At 34.6% G+C, this 26,488-nt stretch overlaps 1 protein-coding gene across 1 annotated transcript in view; it reads left to right on the forward strand.

Moving 5' to 3' along the window:
- The window catches only part of LOC111147369 (VPS50, EARP/GARPII complex subunit), a 125,887-nt gene that overhangs the window by 53,048 nt on the left and 46,351 nt on the right, over positions 1–26,488 (forward strand). Inside the window, exons 13-17 of the mRNA XM_022503373.1 lie at positions 404–536; positions 3,572–3,660; positions 12,479–12,573; positions 12,901–12,999; positions 24,613–24,703. Coding sequence (XP_022359081.1) covers positions 404–536; positions 3,572–3,660; positions 12,479–12,573; positions 12,901–12,999; positions 24,613–24,703 — 507 coding nt within the window. The remainder of the gene's footprint in view (positions 1–403; positions 537–3,571; positions 3,661–12,478; positions 12,574–12,900; positions 13,000–24,612; positions 24,704–26,488) is intronic.

The raw sequence follows: 26,488 nt of genomic DNA on the forward strand, positions 1-26,488 counted from the left end.
TGATAGTTTGATTACAAAAGGAAGAAATGCTACGAAATCTCAAATGATGAACCAAATGCTCCATTATGACAGAAAGAGCAAAATGGAATGGAGGTATCACTCTCCCTACAGAAAAAAAAAGGGCAGAGTAACAAGCTGGTAGTTTATACAAAGGATAGAGGGTAAAAAAAATCTACTCATTTTCATTAGGGAGATTTGAGACTACATATTGTTTCATGGCCATGTTATGTAAAACATTATTTTTAAATGTTATTAATAGATATGGAATATCTATAATATCCTTGTGATTTCTAGAATTTAGGGATTGTCAAAGGTACTTAATTTACATAAATGACATAATGGATTGATTTCCTTTTTGCAAGTTGTGATAATTTTTAAAGGTGACTTTTCTCATTTTCTTCAGCATGTTACACCAGACAGCTATATTCCATGCCTTGCTGACCTGTGCAAAGCACTGTGGGAAGTTATGCTCAGCTATTACAGGACTATGGAATGGCATGAAAAGCACGACAGTGAGGATACTACTTCTGCTTCTGGTAGGAAATTATTTTATTTTAAAAACAACTATAAATATGTCATATTTCTGGAATAAGGACAAAAAAAAAAGGGGTAGCCATTTCAGGAACTTTAGTGACCCATAGGTTAAATGTTCACTGAAGAAAGTCATTCAGCTTCTATAAAAGCTCCATTACTTTCAGGGATTAACTGGCCCAAAGGTCTTCTTAAGTGATAGATACTACCAGTTTTCATGAATATGTGATGATGGCTTTAGGACTAAATTCTTAACAAAGGGCTTTTAAGAAAATTAATTGCAAACTAAATAAGACACTGGCCTGTCCAATTTCCTGTAAAATTAATGCTAATGTTTAAAGTCTGTTTGCTAATTTTCAAGTTGTACTCATAAATCTAGAGTCTAAGAATTAATAATTATACTTTTCTGGGGTGCCTGGATAGCTCAGTCAGTTAAGCGTCTACCTTTGGCTCAGGTCATGATTCCAGGGTCCTAGGATCGAGCCCCATGTTGGACTTCCAGGTCAGCAGGGAGCCTGCTTCTCCATCTGCTCCTTCCCTCCCCTTCATGTTCTTCCTCTCTCAAATAAATACATAAAATCTTTTTTAAAAAATTCTTAAAAAATTATACTTTTCTTCCTATAAAAACACAGCAGGACTTAAAATTTCATAAAAATGAGGTTTTAAAATAGTAATCTTGGAATGGAAAACACAACTTTAAATGATTATGGTATAATCAGCTACATAAAGAACAAATCTTTGAGCAATAATATTAATTAGACATATTTAAATTACTTCATTTGTATGGTTACATATCTTAAGTGGCTATCCTTGAACAATAGATTAAATATTCAAAATATATTAAAAGTGAAAAATGTTTTTATCAGCATTCTGTTTAATATGGGAAAAATAAATTACACTGCACAAGTTTTTTGTGTTGCATGCAATTTAATGTAGCTAGTCAAGCAAATTAGTAACTTGTAATTTCTGAGGTGCTTGATTTCTGTGTTTGGGTGGGTGGAAGAACACAATTCATATTGTAGGATTCTGGTAGTATACAAGACGTAAGTTTAATATTTGTCTTGACTCATAAGAAGCTTATAAATATTGGTAGTAGATATAGATAGCAAGAAATAGCAAAAAATAGCAAGAGGAAAATTCTGTAGAAGGATTTTCATCCTTTTAGAAACACTGCTGGGGGAATGTAAAGAAGGGGAAAGAGGAGAAAGCAGAGAAAAGGAGTGGGCCCTGAGCCAGGTTTTTAGGCCAGACTGTTTTTACCCAACTCCTGTACTCTCATCCCTCTACTACCTCTGTGAGCAGTCAAGAGACACCTGGCTTCAGATTTTGACTCCCATTTTCCAAAGATGAGAATGTGAAGAAGGTTATCTTCTCCAGGCCTCAGCTTCCTTCTCAAAGTGGGACGTTAAAAAATCAAAACAAACAGTTCCATAGGGTGGTGTAGTGCATCTACCTGAAAGTTTGCTGTCAAGTTTAGGGGTAATGTAAAGTGCTTACACTGGTTTCTGTTGATACCAAAGGAAATGGGTCAAGAGATAACGATGATGATGATGAAATGTCCACAGGCCTTTTTTTTCTTTTTCTTTTTTTTTTTTTTTTAAATCTCAGGTTACTTAGGGAATTGCTGGGCTTCCTGGGACTCCAGACCTTCACAAGTTTATCCTGTTTTGGCAACCTTTATTTTTCTCTAGGTGTGGAAACTGTTAAGACATTGCAACACCTCTTTTCCCTTTTCTAGTACATTATTTAAGGAGAAACCTGAGAGAAAGTTCAGAACAAAATTAATATACACCTTAGATATAAGAGTTTAGGGGATGATACGTATTCATCATAATGAAGTTTGCTTTTTTGCTGCAGGCTCACAGTTCGCAGGAATTGTTTTGTATATGTATGTATTTTTCATTGGGGTGTACAGCCAAACTTAAAATACTGTTTGAGCCCTATATACTTAGTGCTCTTCACTATGATTCTTTGACCTGATTCTGGGTATCTTAAGAATATTCAGGACTCTGATTAGCTTAACATCTGACAATATATTGAACTCAAAAAAATCATTTGTTCACCTGAAATTGTTCCTTTCATATTCACATTAAGGAATACAATTGTCGAAGTCAGTAATTTGAACCTTTTTCTTCACACAACTTCATGAAGGTGATAGGGTCTCATGATGTCGTCTGCTGTAGTTCAGTAGTGATACTACTGGTATCCTAACACTCTGCCATTCTAAAAGAAAACTCTAAAGCTGTCATCCAGGTGCACTGCCCTGAGCTGCTGGGTCCCTGATAGCCAGGCCATACAGATAATAAGGCTTAAGCTGTAGAAGCAGTCAGAGGTACAGTAGGCATGAATATGGGGTCTGGCCTATGCAGGGGCCTTTTGCTGGTTACCGTGCTTACCCTGCTAGCCTAAGATGAAATAATATCCTCAGTTGTTCTACACAGTTTATTCACAAAAAGGCATAATCTGTTTAATATAAATGTATATATATGTATTTTCAGTTGTTTTTAGGGAGAAATTTGTTTTTGAGCAGGTCATGGCTCTCACCTGTTGAATTGGACATTGTTAGATTATTTGTCTGGAATGGATAAGACTATTCTGGATCATGAAAAATGTAAAGCATGTGCATCATTACCTTACTGCATGAGCAGTTCTGCAGTCTGTACTCTTGTTAACATGCATATTAACTGAAAGTTAGGTTAATGGGTCCAGTAATGCCCCAGCAGTAGGCAGTATAGAAGTCACTGAGAACCCCATCTCTGGGATCACACTATTCAACTTGGAATCCCAGCTCCAATTGCAATATACTGAGTGGTCTTAGGTGTAAAATACTTAACATTTCATCGTCTAAGTTTATATATCTTATCAAGTGCTTTTAATCCTAACACCTATTTTTGACATTGTTTTGATTGTATAAATATTGAACATATTTTCTATATTTTACATAGGCTTACAATATATGAGAGTTAAAATGATTTCTTTTTTTGGGGGGGGAACAGTGTTGTGAAGCAAATCTGAAATGTGTATCCTCTTTTATTTTCAGAAGGGAGTAATATGGGTACTGAAGAAACTAATTTCGATCGTGGCTACATAAAAAAGAAATTAGAACATGGACTTACACGAATATGGCAGGTTTGGGTTTTTTTAATTATTTTTTTACAAAAACAACAGAAAGTTTCATGTCTAAGCTGTTTTAGAAATTCAGTGTTTGAATTTTCTGTACTTATTTGCATTCCTATAGAGTTAATTCTGTGTTAGTTTTTCTTTGGACTAAATCTGTCCTTTAATTTCTTTAATTTAGCTCACAGTTATATTTGACTGTAAATCTTTTAATTTGAAAATCACCATTGGAAATATGCATAGATTTCTTTAATACATTTTTGCTTTTGGTGTCCTAGCAAATGTATGCTTTCTTAAAGAAATTGCTTTCTTATTGAGATACTCGAATTTTATTTCATTCATTTGTGTTTTCTTTCCTTTTCTATTAATTTTAGGAAAAGGATAACTAAATAGGTAACATAATTGGGCTGAAATCTAGTATAGAATGAAAAAAATTTTTCTCAGTCAATGACTTTTGTTCTTTGAGGGCATCTTATGTATTTCTTGGCTGAACGTACCTTCTTTAACTTTTCTTTTGCAGTTTAGTAGGATAGTTGTCATCAGATAAATTTGTTAATTTGTTAAAATTTATTATTTCGTAGATAAAGTGTAATTTCTTTGAAGATAACTTTTTTTTGTTCTTTATGGACTGCTCTTTTGGATCATATGATAACTATTTTTAATTTTTTGAGGAACCTCAATCCTGCTTTCCACAGTGGCTGCACCGATTTACATTTCTACCAACAGTGCACAAGAGTTCCTTTTTTTCACATCCTCAATACTTGTTATTTCTTGTCTTTTTGATTTTAGCCACTCTGACAGTTATAAGAGGATACTTCATTATGGTTTTGATTTGCATTTCCCTAATGATTAGTGACATTGAGCATCTTTTCATGTGTCTGTTGGCCAACTATATGTCTTCTTTGGAAAAATGTCTACTCAGATCCTCTGCCCATTTTAATTGGATTATTTGGGATATTCGGTGTTGAGTTGTATAATTTCTTTATATATTTTGGGTATTAACCCCTTAAAATTTTACATAAGCTTACAATACATGAGAATTAAACTGATTTTTTTTTGAAACAAAAATGTTGTGAAGCAAATCTGAAAATGTATCCTCTTTTATTTTCAGAGGAGAATAACATGTATTTGCAAATATCTTCTCCCAGTCCATAGGTTGCCTTTCCATTTTGTTGATGGTTTCTTTCACCATGTAAAGTTTTTTATTTTGGCCTAGTCCCAATACCTTATTTTTGCTTTTGTTTCCCTTGCCTGAGGAGACCTATCTATAAAGATGTTAATAAGGCTCATGTCCAAGAGATTACGGATTATGCTTTCTTTTAGGAGTTTTATCGTTTCAGGTCTCATAGTTAGGTCTTTAATCCATTTTGAGGGTTTTTTTTTTTTTTTTTTTTAAGGTGTTATTTATTTGAGAGAGAGAGAAGGCAAGCAAATGGAGGGAGAGGGACGAGCAGACTCTGTGCTGAGCACAGAGCCCAATGCCTGGCCTGATCTCAGGACCTGGAGATCATGTCCTGAGCTAAAATCAAGAGTTGATTGCTTAACTGACTGAGCCACCAGCTGCCCCTATTTTGAGTTTGTTTTTGTGTGTGGTTTAAGAAGGTGGTCCAGTTTCATTCTTTTGCATGTAGCTGTCCAGTTTTCCGAGCATCATTTATTGAAGAGACTGTTTTTTCTCCATTGTATATTCTTGCTTCCTTTATCATACCATACAAGTGTAGGTTTATATCTGGGCTCTCTATTTTATTCCATTGATCTACGTGTCTATTTTTGCACCAGTACCATACTGTTTTGATTACAGCTTTGTAGTGTATCTTGAAATCTGGAGCTCCAGTTCTGTTGTTTTTTTCTCAAGATTGATTTGGCTTTTTGGGGTCTTTTTTGTGGTTCCATACAAATTTTAGGATTATTTCTTCTACTTTGGTGAAAAATGCTGTTGGTATTTTGCATTAAATCTGTAGGCTGCTTTGGGTAGTATGGGCATTTTAACAATATTAATTCTTCCAGTCCACAAACATGGAATATCTTACCATTTGTTTGTGTTGTCTGCAGTTTCTTTTGTCATTGTTTCATAGTTTTCAGAGTAAAGGTCTTATACCTTTTTGGTTAAGTTTCTTCCTAGGTATTTTATTCTTTTTGGCACAATAGTTAAGTGGAATTATTTTCTTTCTTTTTTTTTTTAAGATTTTATTTATTTATTTGACAGAGAGAGAGATCACAAGTAGGCAGAGGCAGGCAGAGAGAGAGGGGGAAGTAGGCTCCTCGGTGAGCAGAGAGCCTGATGTGGGGGTCAATCCCAGGACCCTGAGATCATGACCTGAGCCGCAGGCAGAGGCTTAACCCACTGAGACACCCAGGCGCCCCTGGAATTATTTTCTTAATTTGTCTTTCTGCTACTTTGGTATTAGTTTATAGAAATGCTACCAATTTCTAGGTATTAATCTTGTGTTTGCAACTTTACTGAACTCATTTACTACTCCTAGTAGTTTTTTGGTTGCATCTTTAAGGTTTTTTATGTATAATATCCTGTCATCTGCCAGTGACAATTTAAGTTCTTCCTTACAAATATGGGTGCTTCTTCTTCCTTTTTCTTGTCTTATTGGTGTGGCTAGGACATCCAATACTGCGTTGAATAAAGTAGCAAGAATAGCATCTTCGTCTTGTCCCTGATCTTAGAGGAAACGTTCTCAGTTTTTTTTTTTTCAACACTGAGTATGTTAGCTGTGGGGTTTTTATGTATGGCCTTTATTATATATTAAACTACTTTTTATTTACCATTAATTGTGCGTTTGGGCTGACTTTTTTCTGAATATTATGTATACTGGAAAGGGAAATCTCATTAAGTATACATTTAAAGTCAGATATGAATTGTTTCTGATTTAATCTCCTGATTTAGTCTCCTACTAATAGACACTAGTCATACTTAATTGAAATTGTAGAATCCATGATAGAATTTCTGGTAACCCAGTGTGCTTTGAAATATTGGCCTGGCATTTTATATAGTCGGTTTCCATTCAGTCTGGCAACTTGATTTCATTCCAGGTATAGGAAAATCTGCTAAATAGGAGAGTTGTGTTTTGTTTTTTGTAGGATTGTATTTATTTGTCAGAGAGAGAGGGCGTCAGTGAACACAAGCAGGGGGAGCGGCAGGCAGAGGGAGAAGCAGGCTGTCCACTGAGCAAAGAGCCCAATGCGGGACTCGATCCCAGGACCCCAGGATAATGACCTGAGTGGATGCTTTACAGACTGAGCCACCCAGGTGTCCCTAAATATGAGGTTTGGTAAAGCTATTCTCATTTAAGCATTTGGCCAGTTAATGGAAGTGATCATATTTTGAGTATAGACTATTGTGTGTAGGTTTCAGGCTTTAAAATATCTTCATCTCCATCACATCAAGTCTCCTTTGCCCCCCACCCCGACCCAATTCTCAATAGTTCTAAAACAGTATTTTGCATACTTTAGGAATTCATTGAGTATTAATTGAAATTATAAGGCTCAGTACAATTGAAAAAAGCAGAAACTCTGAAAAACAAATGTTTTTTGATAACACATTCAGCAGGCAAAACCTGACCTGATTTGAATTCATTTAGTAGCAGAACCAAACCTGTATTGTCATTAAGTTTTTTTGTAGTATTTATCTCATTAAAGTGAACATTTATATGTTACAGGAATATTAATGTGTTTTATTTTGGGATACTGCCTTAGACCCCACTTGTGGGTGTTAAATATATATGTTATATACATTTCTAACCATAATACATTTCTAACATCTGAAATGTTGAATTCCAAACCACAAATTAGCATGTAACAATTTGTATACATTTATTATAAATTTATTATAGAGATAATGAAAAGTGAAAAGCATAAGAAGATAGCTTTTTTAACATAAAAACTAAACTCAAAATCAGAAAGACTGATTTTTTGATATGAAAATTTTTAGAATATTTTCCATGCGTTTAGAATCAAAAAGAAAATTTATAAGAAAAGTCGTATCAGTTGTACAATTTGGCAGACACTGTGGATTTAAGAACATGTTCGTGAACCCATGGTACTTGACCTTTTGGAGCTTACAAATCAAACTATCTGAAAGTCTTGATATTCCAAGATTTTTATTTTCATCTTTAAATATTTGATATGTAAGAAATTATTCATATTATTCTTATGCTTATTTCTTTTTACTATAGAGCATTGGGATTGCAATATTTCTACTTCTTGTGAATTTGAGATTTTCTTTACATCCTAGAATGTCATCCACTTTAAAAATTTATGCCTGAGCATTTGGAAAATAACCATGTATTTCTTCTTTGTGGTAGGAGTTAAGTTCTATGTGTATATTAAAGCAAGCTTATTATTAATTGTATTATTCTAATCTATATCTTTATTTTTTCTTTGTTTCCTTGGCCTGTGTAATTCTGAGGGAGGAGTTTTAATCTTCCAGAAGGATTGTAATTTTGTCAGGTTTTTATTTTATTTCTAATGTTAGCTTTTGCTTTTTATACTTGGATGCTATGTTGATTGATGCTGCAGTGCTAATAACCACTTTACCTACCTTCTTTGTATGTAATTCCCTTCATTAATTTAAAAAAATATGTGGTTCGGGCGCCTGGGTGGCTCAGTGGGTTAAGCCTCTGCCTTCGGCTTGGGTCATGGTCTCAGGGTCCTGGAATCGAGTCCCGCATCGGGCTCTCTGCTCAGCGGGGAGCCTGCCTCCCCCTCTCTCTCTCTGCCTGCCTCTCTGCCTACTTGTGATCTCTGTCAAATGAATAAATAAAATCTTTAAAAAAAAAAAAATGTGGTTCTTTTGACCTGAGGCATTTTGCTGTGAATTCTAGCTTGCTTTATTATTGTCATTGCTATGTTTATTTTGTTCATATTTTCCTTTGACTGTCCCTTTATTTTAAAGGCTTTTAGATCATGTTTTAATTGTGTCTTCTATAAATGTAAAAGAAATATTTTTTTGAGAGAGAGACATTATCTTTTAATTGGGCAGTTCAATCTGTTTATATTTTTATTGGTGTTTAATTCATAGTTCTTTATTAGAGAAGCTGAACGTTTAAAAATCAATTAATTATTGATTTGTGAGTTATTTGCTCGTTTTTTGCTTATAGGTTCTAAATGATGTATGTGATAATGAGTAATTTCCTATGTCATTTGTCAATTTTCACTTATATTCAATATGCAGATGATCAGCATTTTTATGAGATCAGATCATTAACCTTTATCCTTTGTGACTTATGCTACATTTCTTCTTTTTTTAAAAAAGTTAAAAATTCCTTAATTTTTTATTCCTGGTACCACTACCACTGTTTACAGGGCTATATACCTGATGTAATGAAAAGAAAAAGAAAAAGCGATACGAGATGAAAGACTTCAGGAATGTACATCTAATTGACACTACATTGCATTAACCAATACCTGCACTTCGTTGTAAACTGTGGCTATGACATCCTGAACAAGCAGGCTTTCCTGTTTAAGCTGCAGTAACTTTTCTGACTATGGATCTTCGTTCCTTCTGTGGCAGATTTTTACAGTTCCTCTAAAGCATTTGGGACGACTGTTTCAAAGTAATCTGCAGCTTTCCTGAAAACTCCTTGCTCTCTCTCCTACTACAATCTGTAGTCCTTTTCTTCTGAATTGTATTAGAACCTTCTGCTTCCATATCTACCACTTTACCACCAGATCCATAACCATCACCATAGAGACTGCCCAGGCTTCTTCCACCAAAACTGCCTTTTTCACCGAAGTTTCCACCACAATACATATAGTTGCCAGATCACCTCCACGATGTCTTGTGATCCAGCAGATGGCATTTCTTGTTTAGAAAAGGCCTTTTTCACTTCACAGTTAAGCCCATGAATAGTGTGGTATTTCTGAACAACTGTTTTATCAATTCTATCATGATCATCAAAAGTTACAAAAGCAAATCCCCCTCTGCCTATCTTCCATAATTTTTGTGGTTTCAATCTTGCCATACATTTCAAAATTGTCTCTCAAATTATATTCTTCTGTATCTTCTTTAATAACCCCAATCAAAGTTTTCTTCACTGTGAATTGGGCACCAGGCTTTACAGAATCCTCTCTAGAAATAGCTCTCTTTGATTCCAGTAGAGGCCCATCAACCTTGTGTGGTCAGACACATGTTCTGCATCCACCTGTTCACAAGTATAAACCACATAACCAAAACCCCAGAAACATTTTGTTTGCGGGGGAGGGGAGTCTCTCATCACCACATGATCTGTAAGCGTGCCACATTTTTCACAATGTTCTTTTAAACTGTCATCTGTAGTTTCAAAGCTCAAACAACCAAAAAAAGTGTTCTCTTTTGTTTCCTTTGCCTTTGGAGACATATCTTGAAAGAAGTTGCTGTGGCTGATATCGAAGAGGTTACTGCCTATGTTCTCCTCTGGGATCTGATGGATAAGGGGAGTTAGAGAAAAGGGATTTGGGGGCAATTGGAAGGGGAGGTGAACCATGAGAGACTATGGACTCTGAAAAACAATCTGAGGGGTTTGAAGCAGCGGGGGGGGGGAGGGTGGGGGGAACCAGGTGGTGGGTATTAGAGAGGGCACGGATTGCATGGAGCACTGGGTGTGGTGCAAAAACAATGAATACTGTTATGCTGAAAATTAAAAAAAAAAGTAAATTAAAAAAAATCTTAAAAAAAAAAAAGCGTTCTCAACTGCTCTGGCTCCTTTGGATCTTGGCCCTCCTTCCCTAGTGGCAGTGGCAATGGCAGTGTGGGTGGGTTGGGCTGGTGGGCGACTGGGCAGCAGTGTTACCTGTTTTTGTTTTTTTTTTATTCTTTTTTTTTTTTTTTAAGATTTTATTTATTTATTTGACAGACAGAGATCACAAGTAGGCAGAGAGAGAGAAGGAAGCAAGCTCCCCACGGAGCAGAGAGCCCGATGCGGGACTCGATCCCAGGACCCTGGGATCATGACCTGAGCCGAAGGCAGAGGCTTTAACCCACTGAGCCACCCAGGCGCCCCCAGTTTTACCTGTTTTGAGACCAGATTCGCCTCTTCCTACTTGAGTTCAATATCTGTGCTACATTTATTCTTAAAATACTTCTTCCTGTGTAAAGCTCAGGTTAACATTCATCTGGTAATTATAGATATTTATCTAAACTTTGTATTAATTGCTATATCCCTAACACCTAGAGTACTGCCTAGAACACTTAGTAAGTACAACACTTAGTAAAAAATTTTTGCTTTAAATTGCATTAATTTTTAATTTTTTGCAAACATACAAGAACAGTTATCTAATCCATTTGTATGTCCTTTGATATGTGATCCAAAGAGAGGAGAGAGGAGTTTTTCCCCCCAAATGTAGTTGTTTTTTCCTCTACTACCTTCTGAATAATCTTTTTTCTTGTCTCTTTTATGTGTGGTGCTTCCTTGTAGCAAGGAAAGAGGAGACTCTGAAGGTAGAGAGAACCAGGATTCAACTCTTAGCATTGTTATTCTTGGGGCATGTGAACTTAGGCAATTACTTGACCTGTTTTCAGTTTTTCTTCTCTTTGGAGGATAATAAATGCCTGCTCAACAGAGCTGTTTTAGAATTAAACATAATATATAAAGTTCTTAGTATAATGCTGATAAAATATAAACAGTCAGCAAACAGTAGTTTTTACTGTTGATCATTAAGGTCTTGTGTATGTACTAGCACTAGTTCTGAGTTGTTTGTCCTGTTTTGTTGATTCTTTGGATTTTGGCAGTATTCTTTTTTAAAAAATAGTTTTTCTACTTGTGATCTCTGTCAAATAAATAAAATCTTTAAAAAAATAGTTTTTAATGTATTTAGTACAAGTAGGACAAGTCCTTCAATATCACTTACAACTTTTATTCCATCTGCAGCTTTATATTTTTAAAAGAAGTTATTGCTTGTTATTTCTGGTGAATTTTAGAATGATTATTTATTGGAAAAGTTTTTTGTGATTTTGGTTAGAATTTCACTGAACCCCTACATTAATTTGGAAAAGGTGACATCTTTATACTCATTCAGTCCCTCGACTCTCATTTTATTTAAATTTCTTTTGAGTCCTGTTAGGGTTCTTAGCTTTTTCTTACAGGTCTAATGCTGCCTATTAAAATTATTGCTAAGTATGTTATATTTTTAATACTTATTTTATTTTATTTTTTTATTTATTTATTTTTTTAAAGATTTTATTTATTTATTTGACAGAGAGAGAGAGAGATCACAAGGAGGCAGAGAGGCAGGCAGAGAGAGAGAGAGGAGGAAGCAGGCTCCCTGCCGAGCAGAGATCCCGATGCGGGGCTCGATCCCAGGACCCTGAGATCATGACCTGAGCCGAAGGCTCACCCGGTGGCACCGAAGGAGCCACCCAGGCGCCCCTTTAATATTTATTTTAAATGGAGTCTCATTTTAAGATACTATAGCAAAAATACATGAAAACTTAATTTTTATGTATTGCACATAATCACTTCCCATAGTTATCTTATTCTAATTATTTTTGAATTGATTATTCTAATTATTTTTGAATTTATTATTCTGAGGTTTCTAGCCTAGCAAGCCACTCATAAATGATGATGATTTTGATCTTCGTATCCAAAATGAGGATATAATTTTTATCTTGCATATATGTATGTATTAATAGTGATGGTCATCATTGTTATTTTTATATCTGATGTTTATAGAATTGTCTTCGTGATATCACTGTAAGAATATTGATTATTAGCCTAAATATATATTCTTAAGAATGTATTCCTGTCTAATTTCAATGTGTAACTATAGAATAAATGGTTCTTGGAACTTACATTCTATATTTTGGGTTTACTTGAAATATTTTTTTGGTTTTTTTTTTTTTCAGGATGTTCAGCTAAAAGTAAAAACCTACTTGCTTGGAACAGATTTGTCTATATTTAAGTATGATGATTTCATCTTTGTTTTGGATATAATCAGCAGGTACTGTGTGAGATCTTGTTTTATTCTTTAGTTTGAGTCATTCAACCATGTTAATCAAAGAAATCATGAATCAGTGAGTTATGTATAACTTTTTCGTGGAAATGACAATTGAACATTCATAATCTAATTTCTGCTGGGTGTATGTGAATGTGTTTAAATATTTCTGCCCTTCAGATGTCTGTAAACCATAATGAATTTGTGAAAGTTAGAATTTCTTTAAACTTCCATTTTTATGGTGTGTTACCTTTGAAGAAAGATGACCTGGACTACTTTTGTTCTGTAATAAGGATGTTGCTGAAATTTATGTAAATCTTTTTATCCAACTAGGTTAATGCAAGTTGGAGAAGAATTTTGTGGTAGCAAATCTGAAGTTTTACAAGAGTCCATTAGAAAACAGAGTGTCAATTATTTTAAGAACTACCATAGGTAAGAACTGTAATAAAACATGAATAGACTTATTTAGGTAATGAGAATACTTTGTCTAACACTTAAACCTTATAGCATTAATTTGTTTAAAACAGTTACTTTTGAATTTGAAAGAATTTATTCCTTGTAGCTCTTTTTGTGCTGGTTAAGGACATTTTTTTCTGCCAAAAATACCATAAAATATTCTCATTTCTTATTTATTGTGAATTTTGATAGATCGTCCTGAAGCCTCAAAATGTTGAACTAAATATTGAACCAATTTCTTTATGGTGAAAGATGATTATTATGTTGGAGTTCACCAAAAGAATTTGACCACTATCCTATATCTGCATATGTGGTGTGAGCTACTAAGGAATTAGATCAGTAGAGGTAGCACTCAGTGAGGTGTACTTGAAAGCATCTGCCTTTTAGGGGTAAGAAAGCTTCTGAAGAAGGCATGATATTCAGAATCTAGCTGTAAAGTCAAAATTATGCATTACATTGCAAAACAGTAACTACTGACTTTAGAAAGGGTGATTAGGAATGGTTTTGGGAATGGTAGAAGGTGGGAAAGAGTGTTTAATTAGCAGTGTGATTGTATGCTTAAAGCAGCATTAAATTGAGAGAGCTATTTATTAGATCTTTCCTTATATAAGGTGGAGACTATACTATATCCCTTATATATTTTATCATTTGAATTGTTAGATCTTACTTTATTCCACATTTTAATTTTTGAAATTAAGTTTTGATTTTGTTGCTCTTTGGTGCCAGGGAAAGTAAGAATTTTATTTTATTTATTTATTTATTTATTTTATTATAATTTTTTATGATATTTTATTGGTTTTTTCCTGTCTCAATGATATATATACATACATACATATGTATGTATATATATATTTAATTATGTTCAATTCTGCTTTTTCTTCTTGGTCAGAGTCAATACCTGGTCATAGTCATAGGTGCCATGTCAGAAGAAAGATTATTGGACATCAAATCAATGATTAATCATTAAATATATTTAAGTATGTTTTCTTTATTATTGTGAACTATTAAATATGTTTAAGATTTAAACCGAAGCAGAGAATTTGAGTTTTGTATTTGAATTCAAAGAATGTTTAGAGGCGTCTGGGTGGCTCAGTGGGTTAAGTCTCTGCCTTTGGCTCAGGTCATGATCCCAGGGTCCTGGGATCGAGCCCCACATCAGGCTCTCTGCTCAGCAGGGAGCCTGCTTCCCCCCACCCCTCTGCCTGCCTCTCTGCCTACTTGTGATCTCTCTTTCTCTGCCAAATAAATAAGAAAGTCTTTAAAAAAATGTTTAGAAGATTTAGAAAAAAATTTTTTAATTGACTAAACCTCAGGAGAACAGTGGTAAGGGGACAACATGAAACCTTAATGCTGCCTTTATTTATATATATATTTTTCCACGTTAAAACTTAAGCCCTCCTGAAACAGATGGCCTGGCTTGTACACATTGCTGTACAAAAGGAAGAGTTTTAAAATCATGAATGGGAAAGGATAAGGAACTATGAAGGAGCCAAAAGGCTCACTTACCTGTCACAATGAAAGCATGACAGATGTCCATTTCCCAAAGATTACTTGTAGTCAGTAAGACAACTAGGAGACCTTTTGGTGTTCATAGTGGCTGTACAACATGTGCAATGAAGAAAAACCAACTCTGATTTATTTAATGGGTCTCCATTCTGCTTTCTACTTCACTTATTGTCCAAAAGTGTCCATCATCTGGGGCAGCCAGGTCTGGGCATTTCTAGACTATGACCATGATGGAGATTCCTCTCCAAAGTTTACCTTGATGAAATTAGACTATAGAAATGAATTATTGAGGGGCACCTGGGTGGCTCAGTGGGTTAAAGCCTCTGCCTTCGGCTCAGATCATGGTCCCGAGCTCCCTGCTCAGCGGGGAGTCTGCTTCCTCCTCTCTCTCTCTGCCTGCCTCTCTACCTACTTGTAATCTGTCAAACAAATAAATAAAATCTTAAAAAAAAATGAATTATTGAATGTTTCCAAAACACTCAACGTTTTAATGGACTTCCCTTAGAAATATGTGTGAAATTTCTTTCCATTGAAGAGACTGTACAGAACTTTCAGAAGGAGAGCTGGACTGGGAGATAGTAGACTTGGGTTCTTATACCACTTTCAGTGCTTGCCAGCTCCCTGACACTGGACAAATCATTTAACTCTGGCTGATGGTCCTGTCAAACTACAAAAAGGGGTGGCTAGACAAAAAGATCTCCAAAACGTTGCCTGTAGATCTTGCCCTTTTTTCTGTGTTGTATATTGGAATACTGGAATAGGTTAAAAAGTAAAAATTTAACTTTTCTAAAAGTATTCTTTTCTATCCCCAGTATCAAAATGAGTCTAGTTAATATACTGGCTATGGTCATTCTCTCTCCCAACAGCTGCCATTTGGAAAATTATAATAAAAATCATTTGGTAAAATTAGTGCCAACCGTTAATGGGTTCTGCAGTAAATCTTTTTCTTTAGAAAGCAAGAGAAACTTAACAGTTGGTTTAGAAATGATGCCAATGTACATAATACTGAGTTGACGAAAGTCATTACGTTAGTGATGAATCTATTAAATTCCAATTTAATATCTTCTTCACCAAATCATACTACATAAATATTTAAAAGCAGTATGAAACATGGTGAAATATAGATCAAGTGGGTTTTAATTTTGTTAATAAAAGTGTTAAAACATCCTTACAATTTGTCTCATGGTCTTCTACTGCCAAATAGAGCTCCTGAGAATCTAGAAATTCTTAGACCAAATTATTCTGACTTAGAGTCCACTTAGGCTATTAGTATAAGATGATGGCATAATAAAAAAGTGAAAATAGAAGCATTTTACTCTGTGCGTGGAACATCTATTTATATAAACTGTACTCAGTTGTTTGTGGTAGTTGTATAAAAGTCTGTATGACATTATCTTTTTCTAGGGCAAAATTACATGAGACTGTGAGGGAACACAATCTCTATCAATGTGAATTCTTCTACAAAAATATAGTTTTATTCACACAAATTCCTTAATGTTCTGTGTTAAGTCTGTATACATCCAACACTATCATTCTTCTGCCAGATGTGATAGAAGTCCCAAAAGCACAAATTATCTGATTTAAACAGTAATGTCATAGAAATTATGTAGTTTAATTGCCAGAACATTCTATTTAACAAGTGCACGTTAATTTGTAATTACTCTAATGATCAAATCTTATAAAATATTTTTAAGGATTCTAAAGGTCCAGCAACTGGTGTTAAAAGAGGAGAGAGGTCAGCTCTCCTTTTAGGGAGAAAAACTTTCCCATTGTCTGAGGGTTTATTTTTATAGTACTGAAAGTATAGAAAGTATCAAAAGTAGAGAAAGGTTTATATTTAAAGTATCTTTAAAATGTGTGTTTCTAGAATCAAGTTTATTACCCATATAATTCTCTTTGTTTTCTGCCTAGACCAAGTGATTTAATCTTTTTTTTTTTTCCCTAAAGATTTTGTTTATTTATTCGACAGAGAGAGTCACAGGAAGAGAGGGAACACAAGTAAGGGGAGTGGGAGAGGGAGAAGCAGGCCCCCTGCTGAGCAGGGAGCCTGAGGTGGGGCTTGATCCCAGGACGCTGGGATCAAGACCTGAGTGGAAGGTGGCCTAAGTGATTTAATCCTTTTTGTTTTTTTGAGTACTGGGCCTTATATCTTCTAGAACTCACTTGCTTTTTCTCCTCCTCATATATTCTCTGCCAAATAAGTGTTTTTGGCTAAGGTTTCAGAGAGGGCAGTAAATAAATGATCACTAGTTTTAGTTTTTTTTATGATAGAGCTCGAGATTTTTTTTTTTTTTTAAGGAAACAGTCTAACAAATGTAAAGGTTTAAAACAGGTTGGGCACTTTAAAAAGTGCCCAACCTGTTTTAACTACTATTGTTGTGTAACAAACTATCCTGAAACTTAAGGGTTTAAAACCACCATCATTTTGTCATGATTTCATGTAATCTGTGAGTCAGAAATTTAGGAAGAGATGAACTGAATGAATCTTCTGCTCCTTAGAGGATTGGCTGCGGTGACTGAGTAGTACTCAGCTGATGGTAGGGTTTGTCTAGAGGATCCAGGACGGCTTTGCTTGCACCTTGGTGGAGATGGCTGGAAGGATGTACATAGTTGAGTTTGTTAGCCAGAGTGCCTGCATGTGGTCTTTCCAGTATGAGGAACTAGGGGTGGTTGGACTTCTCTTATATGACACCTGGCTTCCCACAGTACTAGTTTTCCAAAAGCCCCAGGTCGAACCTTCATGGCCTTTTCTGATGTAGGTTTAGAAGTCATGCAGTCCTTCTACCATATTCCACTGAATACAAGCATGTCATGAGGCTACCCAGATTCAAGAGGAGGGAAATTTGTTGGGGAAGTGGTAAGGTCATGTTGTATAAAAGAATGTGTGTGGGATATGAGGTAATTATTGCAAGTTTCTTTGCTATGTTCCTTAGGAAAATAGGGGCAATATTTTTAGAAAGCAAATGTTCCTGGACTTGGTGGTAATGGTACCGATAAATTACCTTTAATATTTAAAATACTAGAAATTAGATTATTTAAAAGTAAAAACATATATGTTTCTAAACTATACAATAGGGCTTAAATTTTAGAGTTAAAATGAGAACAAAGTCTTCATGGTATCTTTCTGATGTTAGACTAACTCCCTCTGCCATAGTATATAATAAATAGTGGTAGACCATTCTTAAACTCCTCTTAGTTTATACTGTTGTTATTGATTTCCAGTTTTCTTCCTGTGTTTGGGGCAGTGTGGTGTTATCAGTAGTCTTGGGTTCCTACCTCTGTACTAACTAGCTTTACCACCTCTGTAATTTGGTTTTCTTATTTCTCTGAGCATCAAGTTCCTTCTCTTTAAATGTGACAGGCTTATAGCAGAACCTTTACCTTCCTTGAAGTGTTTGATTTTATCATTTGTTTTTGGAATCTGCCTTTTACTGCATCAAGTCTTTCATCAGGTTAATTACAAGATCTGGATTTCACACAGTTCCAATTCGTGAATTTTTTTTCCCTTTAATTAGTAGGTCAACATATTTGAGATGCTTCTTAGATTGGTTATTGTCTTCTTTACAATATTTACCCTTTAAAATCTTTTAAATTTTATTTGAATTGTACCTGTTCTTTTGTACACCATGGAGCTTCTTTGTATCCTATTTGTATCTTGTTTCTTAAAGAGATAGGGGGCACCTGAACTGCTTAAATGGTAATAATTAGGTTTGCTTTCATTTCTGTTATTCAGCATTTGATTGCAGTTTGTAGTTTATGTACTCACTGCTTTTTCATCGTAACTGTTATTCTTTATGTGTATTAGTAGAGTCAAATAGAAGAAAAAAACAAAATGCAGATCTTCCAATTTGTGTAAAAATGTTCTTGGGCAAAGAGATGTAAAGGAAGTTTTTTGTAGCTTTAATGAATCAATTTAGATAATATTAATGAATTTATCATTCACAGTCACAAAATAAGTAACTATGTTTTTGACTATGTTTTTTCAACAGTGGTGCAATGAAAAGAACAAGATTTGGAAATTAGGGTCCCTCTGCTGTCTACTAATCATGACCTTGTGACCCTTCACAAGTGGCTTGATATTGCCTAAGGCCCTCTGTGGCTGTATTTTTAAAACAAGCCTGCCTTTATTGCAGATAGTTTAGTTAGGGGAATGAGAGGATTATTAAGATTTTTTTCTTTTGAAAAAATTTATTACATTGTAATATAAAATATACATATCTTAATGTACAACTCCATAAATTTTTACATATATGTATACCACATAAACCACCCAGGTTAAGATACAGAATTTTTCCACTGCCCTGGAAGGATCTCTTCTGTCCTCTCTCATTCAAAACCATCCTTAGAGATAACTGCTGTTTTGGCTTCTATCACTATTGATTAGTCTTGCCTGTTTTTAGCATTGTATAAATATTTTTTATGCCATTCTGAATTGTTTTGCTTTTTTTTGTTTTTGTTTCTGTTTTTGTTTTTTATTTAAAGTTTCCAGTTGTTTCTTGCACATACTCATACGTGTATACACATACACATATATGCATATTTAAGCTGATTTAGGATATTGACCTGAAATTCTGGTAATCTGGTGGTTAAAGCATTTTATTAAACCTAATAATTAGTTGGGAGATTCTTTTGAATTTTCTATGTATACAGCTATGCCATTTGTGAATAATGATGGTTTTATGTATTCATTTCTAATCTTTATACTGGTTAGGACCTCTTGTACACTTTTGAGTAGAAGTGGTGACAAGGGGTGTCTTTATTGTGCAGTGCTTTGTCAGTAGGTATGATATTTGTGGAAGGCTTTTATAGATACTCTATGTCAGATTAAAGAAATTCCTAAGAGACAAAGTGTACTTTAAGTCAAGAGGTATTGCTAAAAATAAAGAGAATACTTTCATAATGATAAGAGAGTATTCATTAGGAAGATAAAACAATCTTAAATTTGTATGCCTATACTGACATAACTCCAAGACATATAAAGCAAAATATTTAGACTAAAAGGAGAAATAGATAGTTCTGTAATACTAGAATTTTTTTGTCTGCCACTTTAAGTGATTGATAATGGAAGCAGAAAAAAGTTACTAAGGAAATGTATTCGATCAACATATTTAATAACATTTGCCTCTTTTGTGTGTGTGTGTGTGTGTGTGTGTGTCTGTGTGTCTGTGCCTGTGTGAGAGACAAAACAATTGCAGAGTAGATATTTTTTTCAAGAGCACACAGGAGTTTATAGAAATTGATCATCCACTGTGCCATAAAGCAAGTTCTTTAAAAATGTCACAGGGGCACCTGGGTGGCTCCGTGGGTTAAAGCCTCTGCCTTCGGCTCAGGTCATGATCCCCGGGTCCTGGGATCGAGCCCCACATCGGGCTCTCTGCTCAGCAGGGAGCCTGCTTCCTCCTCTCTGCCTGCCTTTCTGCCTGCTTGTGATCTCTGTCTGTGAAATAAATAAATAAAATCTTTAAAAAAAATAAAAATAAAAATATCACAGGATTGAAATCACAGAGCTTACTTACATTCTCTGACCACAGTGAAATTAAACTAGAAATAAATGACAGAGATAACAAGAAAATGCACCCATTTTTGGAAATTAAGCAACCTATTTCCATGATCGAAGAAAACATATAGGAGTCAGAAAATCTTTTTAAATGAATAATAGTAATAATAAAACCATGGCGTCAAAATTACGGGATTCATAGCAGAAGGGAAAATTTCTAGCTGTAAGTGCACTTTTTGGAAAAGAGGAAAGTTTGAAAATTAGTGCCTTAACTTTCCATTTCAAGAAAGTGACAGTGAATTAAACAAAAGGAAAGAGCGGGAGGAAAATTATAGAGCAGAAATCAATGAAATAGAAAGCAAATATGTAATAGAATTCTGTACTAGCAAGACTGAGCAAAAAGAAAAAAAAAGATACAAATTACCAATATCAGCAGGACTTTATCTATAGATCCTATACATTAAAAATGTAATTGTATATCAACTATTCTTCAATTAAAAAAAAGAATGCAGTAAATATGTAGTGATATAGATACATCATAAAATGATAGGAACAACTTTTTGCTAATAAAATTGACAATGTAGATGAATTAAACAAATTTCTTATAAGACCAACTTAAGAAGCTGACAAAAATAAAATACAGAATATCTGCTAGACCCGTGTCTTTTAAAGAAATTAACTCTATACTTTATTTATTTATTTTTTAAGAATTTATTTATTTATTTGACAGAGAGAGATCACAAGTAGGCAGAAAGGCAGGCAGAGAGAGAGAGAGAGAAGGAAGCAGGCTCCCCATCAAGCAGAGAGCCAGTTGAGGCACTCAGTCCCAGAACCCTGAGATCATGACCTGAGCTGAAGGCAGAGACTTAACCGACTAGGCCACCCAGGCGCCTGACTCTATACTTTTTAAAAAAAATATTTCGTCTCTAGCCTGCTGCCTTCTGTGGTAAATTCTATCCAACATTTAAAGAGGAAATATCAACACCAACTCTTTCAGAGAACAGAGAAAGAGAGAATGCTTCCTAACTTATTTTATGAATCCAGCATAACACTGATACCAAAACATAACAAGGACATTACAAAAAAGAAAAATTTTAGGGAAGTGTCTCTTAAGAATGTGGAACACTACATCAAAAACTAATGACGTAATGTATGGTGACCAGCATAACACAATAAAAAATATATATATATATAATCAACTAGGAGGTTTTTTTGGTAGGCATTTGATGACTTCCAAGTGAATAAACATCATATGCTGGTGTCTTAAAAAAAAAAAAAAAAGAACATAGATGTAAAAATTCACAAACAGTAATAGTATAGGAGAAAAACGTTAGCTGCATATTTAAAATTAATCTAATTTACTAATTAACAGAATATAGGGGAAAAAAATCCCATAAGGATCATCATAGTAGATGAAGAAAAAAAATTTGATAAAAATTCCACCCTGTTTCATAATTATAAGAAATCATGCTTGTAATTTTTACTTTCAAATTATGGCCTTATATTTAAAGTGTGTGTCTTGTAAATAGCATATAGATTATCTTACTTTGTTTGTTGTTGTTGTTTTTAAATCCAGTCTGATGTATTTTGTTTGAACTGGTTGGTTTTTTTTTTCCTGTTTCTATTTAATGTATTTATTGGTATAGTTGTGTTTAAATCCATCATATTGCTGTTTTATATCTAGAAGTGTTAATCTTTTTACATTTATATTTTGTCTTTATTTTGGATTGATCATGCATATTTTTTAGTTTAATACTATTTGGTTTCTCAGTTAGCCTTTTAAAAAGAGATTCTTGTAGTGGTTACTGTCTTTTCAGTAGGCACCCCTGTTCTGTTGTTGTTGACCATAGGTTAGTATAGTGGAATAGTGCAAGAACTAACTTCGTAACTGCATTTATCTTTTCTTACCCTTTTAGTGTTTTTATGTGGTTTTATCATATGCTTCTACTTTCCATCTTGTTTCCTGTATACTCTTTATCCAGAGGGTTCACTAAGCCGCTTTTGTCTGTGAGTTGGTACCTTTTATCCCTGTAATAGTTTTATATTATTATGTAATAAATGGACATGAGCTTAACAGCTTAAAACAAAACCCATTTATTATGTCACAGTTCTGAAGTTAAAAGTCTGGGTCAGCTTGTTTAGGTGCTCAGCATTTAGGTATCTTACAGGGCCGAAATCAAAGGACCAGCAAGGCTGGTCTCTGATCCAAAGACTTTGGGGAGGAATCCATATCTGAGCACATTCAGGTTGTTGGCAGAATTCAGTTCCTTGTGATTTTAGGACTGAGATATTTTCATGGTCGCTGTCAGCTTGGGAACATTCTCAGCTTCTAGAAGCTTCTCTTCTGTACTTGTGCATGACTGTTTCCAAGTTAAAAGCCAATAATGACACATAGAGTTTTCTCATGCTTTAACACAGACAAGGGGATTTGACACAGACACAGAGAAAGAGATACACACAGGAGAAAGTAATGAGAAGACTGGCAGAGATTAGAGAGCTAAGGCCACAAACTGCAGAATGGTGGTAACCGCCAGAAACTGAAAGATGCAAGAAATAGATTAGATTGGTAGATGATGTGAGAGGGTAGCCCTGCTGACACCTTGATTTCACTTAGTGATACTGGTTTCAGACTCTGGCCTCCAGAACTGTAGGAGAATAAATTTCTATTAAGTCACTCCATTTCTGGTGGATTGTTACAGCAGCCACAGGAAACCAATACAAAGTGGAATTGCTGGGTTAAATGGTAACTTTATGTTTAACAATTTGAAGAACTACCAAACTGTTTTCCAAAGTGATTCTATCATTTTAAATTTCCATCAGCATTATATAAGGACTCTTAATTTCTCCAAGGTCTCCATTGACACCTGTTATTGTCTGTCTCTGATGATAGCTATCCTAGTGGGTATGAAGTGATGTCTCATTATGGTTTTGACTATTGATAATCAGCATCTTCTTATATGCTTATTGGTCATTTGTCTGTCTTCGCAAAAATGCTTATTTAAAGCCTTTGCCCATTTTTCAGTTGGGTTGTTTGTCCTTTGTTGTTGAATTGTAAGAGTTGTAAACGTTTATGGTTTTAGTTCTTACGTTAGGTCTGTGGTCCATTTTAGTTATTTTTTTGTATATAATGTGAGATTTGGGCATAATCACTTTTGGGATACTCTTAGCCATTACCTCTTCAAAACTGCTTCTGTTCATTCTATGTTCTCCATTCAGTTGCGTGCATACTAGATGTTTTGACTGTCTCATTTATCTTTTATGATCTTTTCTGTTGCTTCCATTTTTGTTTTCAATTTGTGCTTCACTTTGGATAGTTTCTATTGATCTGTCTTTGAGTTCATCGAGCCTCTTCTGCTTAACCAATTTTTAATTTGAGGTAATTGTTTTTTTTTTTAAGTTACAGAATGTCTGATTCTGTTTTCGTTTTTATTATTGCAGTTCTTTAAACTTCTCCTTTCTTTCATTTTGTACATATTTTTTCTCAATTTTATTTAACTTAATTATAATAGTTATCTTAAAGCTCCCTTCTGTTAATTCTAATATTTGAAGCAGCTTTTGCTTTTTTACAGAATTACCCATTTATTACCTCTTTACTTTAGAAATCTGAATTTTTAAAAAAATCTAGATTTTGTGTTTAGCAGGTTAGTAGTAACAATGAAGCTGTTACAAGAAGGGGAAAAGTAGGACAGGCACTGGCCATTTTTTTCCTGGGTCAACTGGAAGGAAGTATTGACTTTTCTGGAACTGCCTATACAATGTACTGATTACTCAAGATAGACAATAAACCATAATAGCATTAAAAAAGAGAGAAGAGGGACGCCTGGGTGGCTCAGTTGGTTGGATGACTGCCTTCAGCTCAGGTCATGGTCCTGGAGTCCTGGGATCGAGTTCCGCATCAGGCTCCTGGCTCCATGGGGAGTCTGCTTCTCCCTCTGACCTTCTTCTCGCTCATGCCCTCTCTCACTACCTCTCTCTCAAATAAATAAATAAAATCTTTAAAAAATAAAAATAAAAAAGAAGAGATCAATGTGATGTAAGTGATTAGTACAGTGCTGGCTCTGGAAGTGCTGTACTTGGTAATTTAATTTGTAAGTACTGTGTAGAGATAGGCCCTGAGCTAAATATATTTGGAGAGTGATAATTATCTTGATCTTGTGGCTTACTAAGTATGATTAAGATCTTTGCTATTTAGCATAAAGCATTTATTAGTATTAATGATCTCATAAACTTTGTAAATTATTCCTCTGTTTTTTGGCATTGATAAATGATTAGCTAGGGATGTTTTAAGTATGTGATTTGGGGAGTAGCTTTTCGTTTCATCCCTTAATAAAAATATCATTTCCTGTACATTCATTATGTTTGTAATATAGTAGAGATATTGTGAGTTTAGTAAATATTTGAGAGTTTTTTTCTCTTAAAGATGATAAAACTAACAAGTAAATGTGTTTGCTGTGTTGGTATGAATAGATTCTCAAAGTTGATTATGATTGTGATGATAATTCTACAATTATATTTTATTTTCTTAATTCTTGTGTGCAGTGGACTTTTCCTCTAACTTTTTGGAGTGTTTGTTTTCTTTTTTTAAGAACACGGCTTGACGAACTGAGAATGTTTCTAGAGAATGAGACCTGGGAGCTTTGTCCTGTGAAGTCAAATTTCAGTATCTTGCAACTTCATGTGAGTGTCTCTTAGAAACAAATGAATCTATCTTTTATTTAGTTGTCTTAAAAAAAACCCCAGATATTAAAAAATCTTTTATAAAATCATTTAATTAAAGAATAGCACCTTTCTTTCCTTGCTTAGAAGTGAGTAATAGCCACCTTTTATGGATGTGAAAATCTGTCTCTTTTTACAAATTCAGTTTATATACTTGAGGAAAACTCTTTTGCCTAATCTTTTTCTTTTGATTTCAGAAAGAGATCTGCTTTATTTAAATTTTGCAGAAAATTAATCAGTTGTATTTTGATGGTCTTTAATGAAAAAGCTTATGTTCACAGAATGCTTGAGATTTCTTGTTTGTTTATTTGTCATTTCTTAAAGGAACTAAAAGGTTTTTAATTTATGTTGCAACTCATAAATGTGCCTGTAGTGAGACAGTGCTTCAGAATTAAAAGCGGCATTTACAAAATATATTCTTTTTTTTTTTTTTTTTAAGATTTTACTTATTTAATTGACAGACAGAGATCACAAGCAGGCAGAGAGCTAGGCAGAGAGAAAGGGGGAAGCAGGCTCCCTGCTGAGCAGAGAGCCCGATGCGATGCGGGGCTCAATCCCAGGACCCTGAGATCATGACCTGAGCCAAAGGCAGAGGCTTAACCCACTGAGCCACCCAGGCACCCCTACAAAATATATTCTTAACTAATTTTTATTAGTTAACTAATTTCTTGAGTCCTCATAGGATATGTAATCTGTGAAAATATTAACTGATTTGCTTTCCCCTGGTTGAAACAAATTGCAGATAAATACTCCTTGTGTGATAGATAATGTCCTACAAATACCAAATGTCAAAATACAATGTATAAACTTAGGTCCCTGTATAGAAGGTCCAGTATGTTCATATGTTCAGATTTTGCCTCTGGAAGGAATGGCTTTCTAGAAGTAATTTTCTTATTCTAGATAAATATAAAGAATACATGGTTAAAAGTCTTTAACAGGGACAGTCTTTGTGCTTATATTGTATAATAGCTTACTTACCCAGCTCTATCATATTCCTTTCCTAATGTGGAAATACTAAATACAGTGAAACAAGTCAATTAATAAATGCTTTAGAGACAGTAAAATTAACAATGATTGTAACATTGTTTTAGATTGACTTCTTTCTTTCTTTCTTTCTTTCTGTTAGAGAAAGTTAGCATGCACTGGGGCTGGGGGGTGGGTGGAGAGGCAGAGGGAGAAGGAGAGAGAAACTGAAGCAGACTCCACTCTGAGCTTGGAGCCTGACACAGGACTCAGTCTCACAGCCCTGACATCATGACCTGAGCTGAAACCAAGAGTTGCATGCTCAACCAATTGCGCCACACAGGCACCCCAACATTATTTTAGAATTCTTTTTTTTTTTTTTTTTTTTGAGAGAGAGAGAGAGAGAGAGAGAGCATGAGCACAGGCAGACAGAGTGGTAGGCGGAGAGGGAGAAGCAAGCTCCCCGCTGAGCAAGGAGCCCGATGTGGGACTCGATCCCAGGACGCTGGGATCATGACCTGTGCCGAAGGCAGCCGCTTAACCAACTGAGCCACCCAGGCGTCCCTATTTTAGAATTCTTAAATAAGGTGATTCCTTAATATTATTTAGAATTCTAACATTGATGTTAGAATCCCTATTTAAATAATTTTATTTGAATTTTTATTTAATCATCAAATTATGTCTGTGTGTATGAGCACGTATACTTGGTGTAATTACCGCTTTTTACAAGATACATTTGAAATATTTACATCCCAGTAAGCATTATCTCCTTTAGTTACCTTG

The sequence above is a fragment of the Enhydra lutris genome, unplaced genomic scaffold, assembly GCF_002288905.1.
Source record: "Enhydra lutris kenyoni isolate GAN:26980312 unplaced genomic scaffold, ASM228890v2 scaffoldscaffold16, whole genome shotgun sequence".
Classification (NCBI taxonomy): domain Eukaryota; kingdom Metazoa; phylum Chordata; class Mammalia; order Carnivora; family Mustelidae; genus Enhydra; species Enhydra lutris.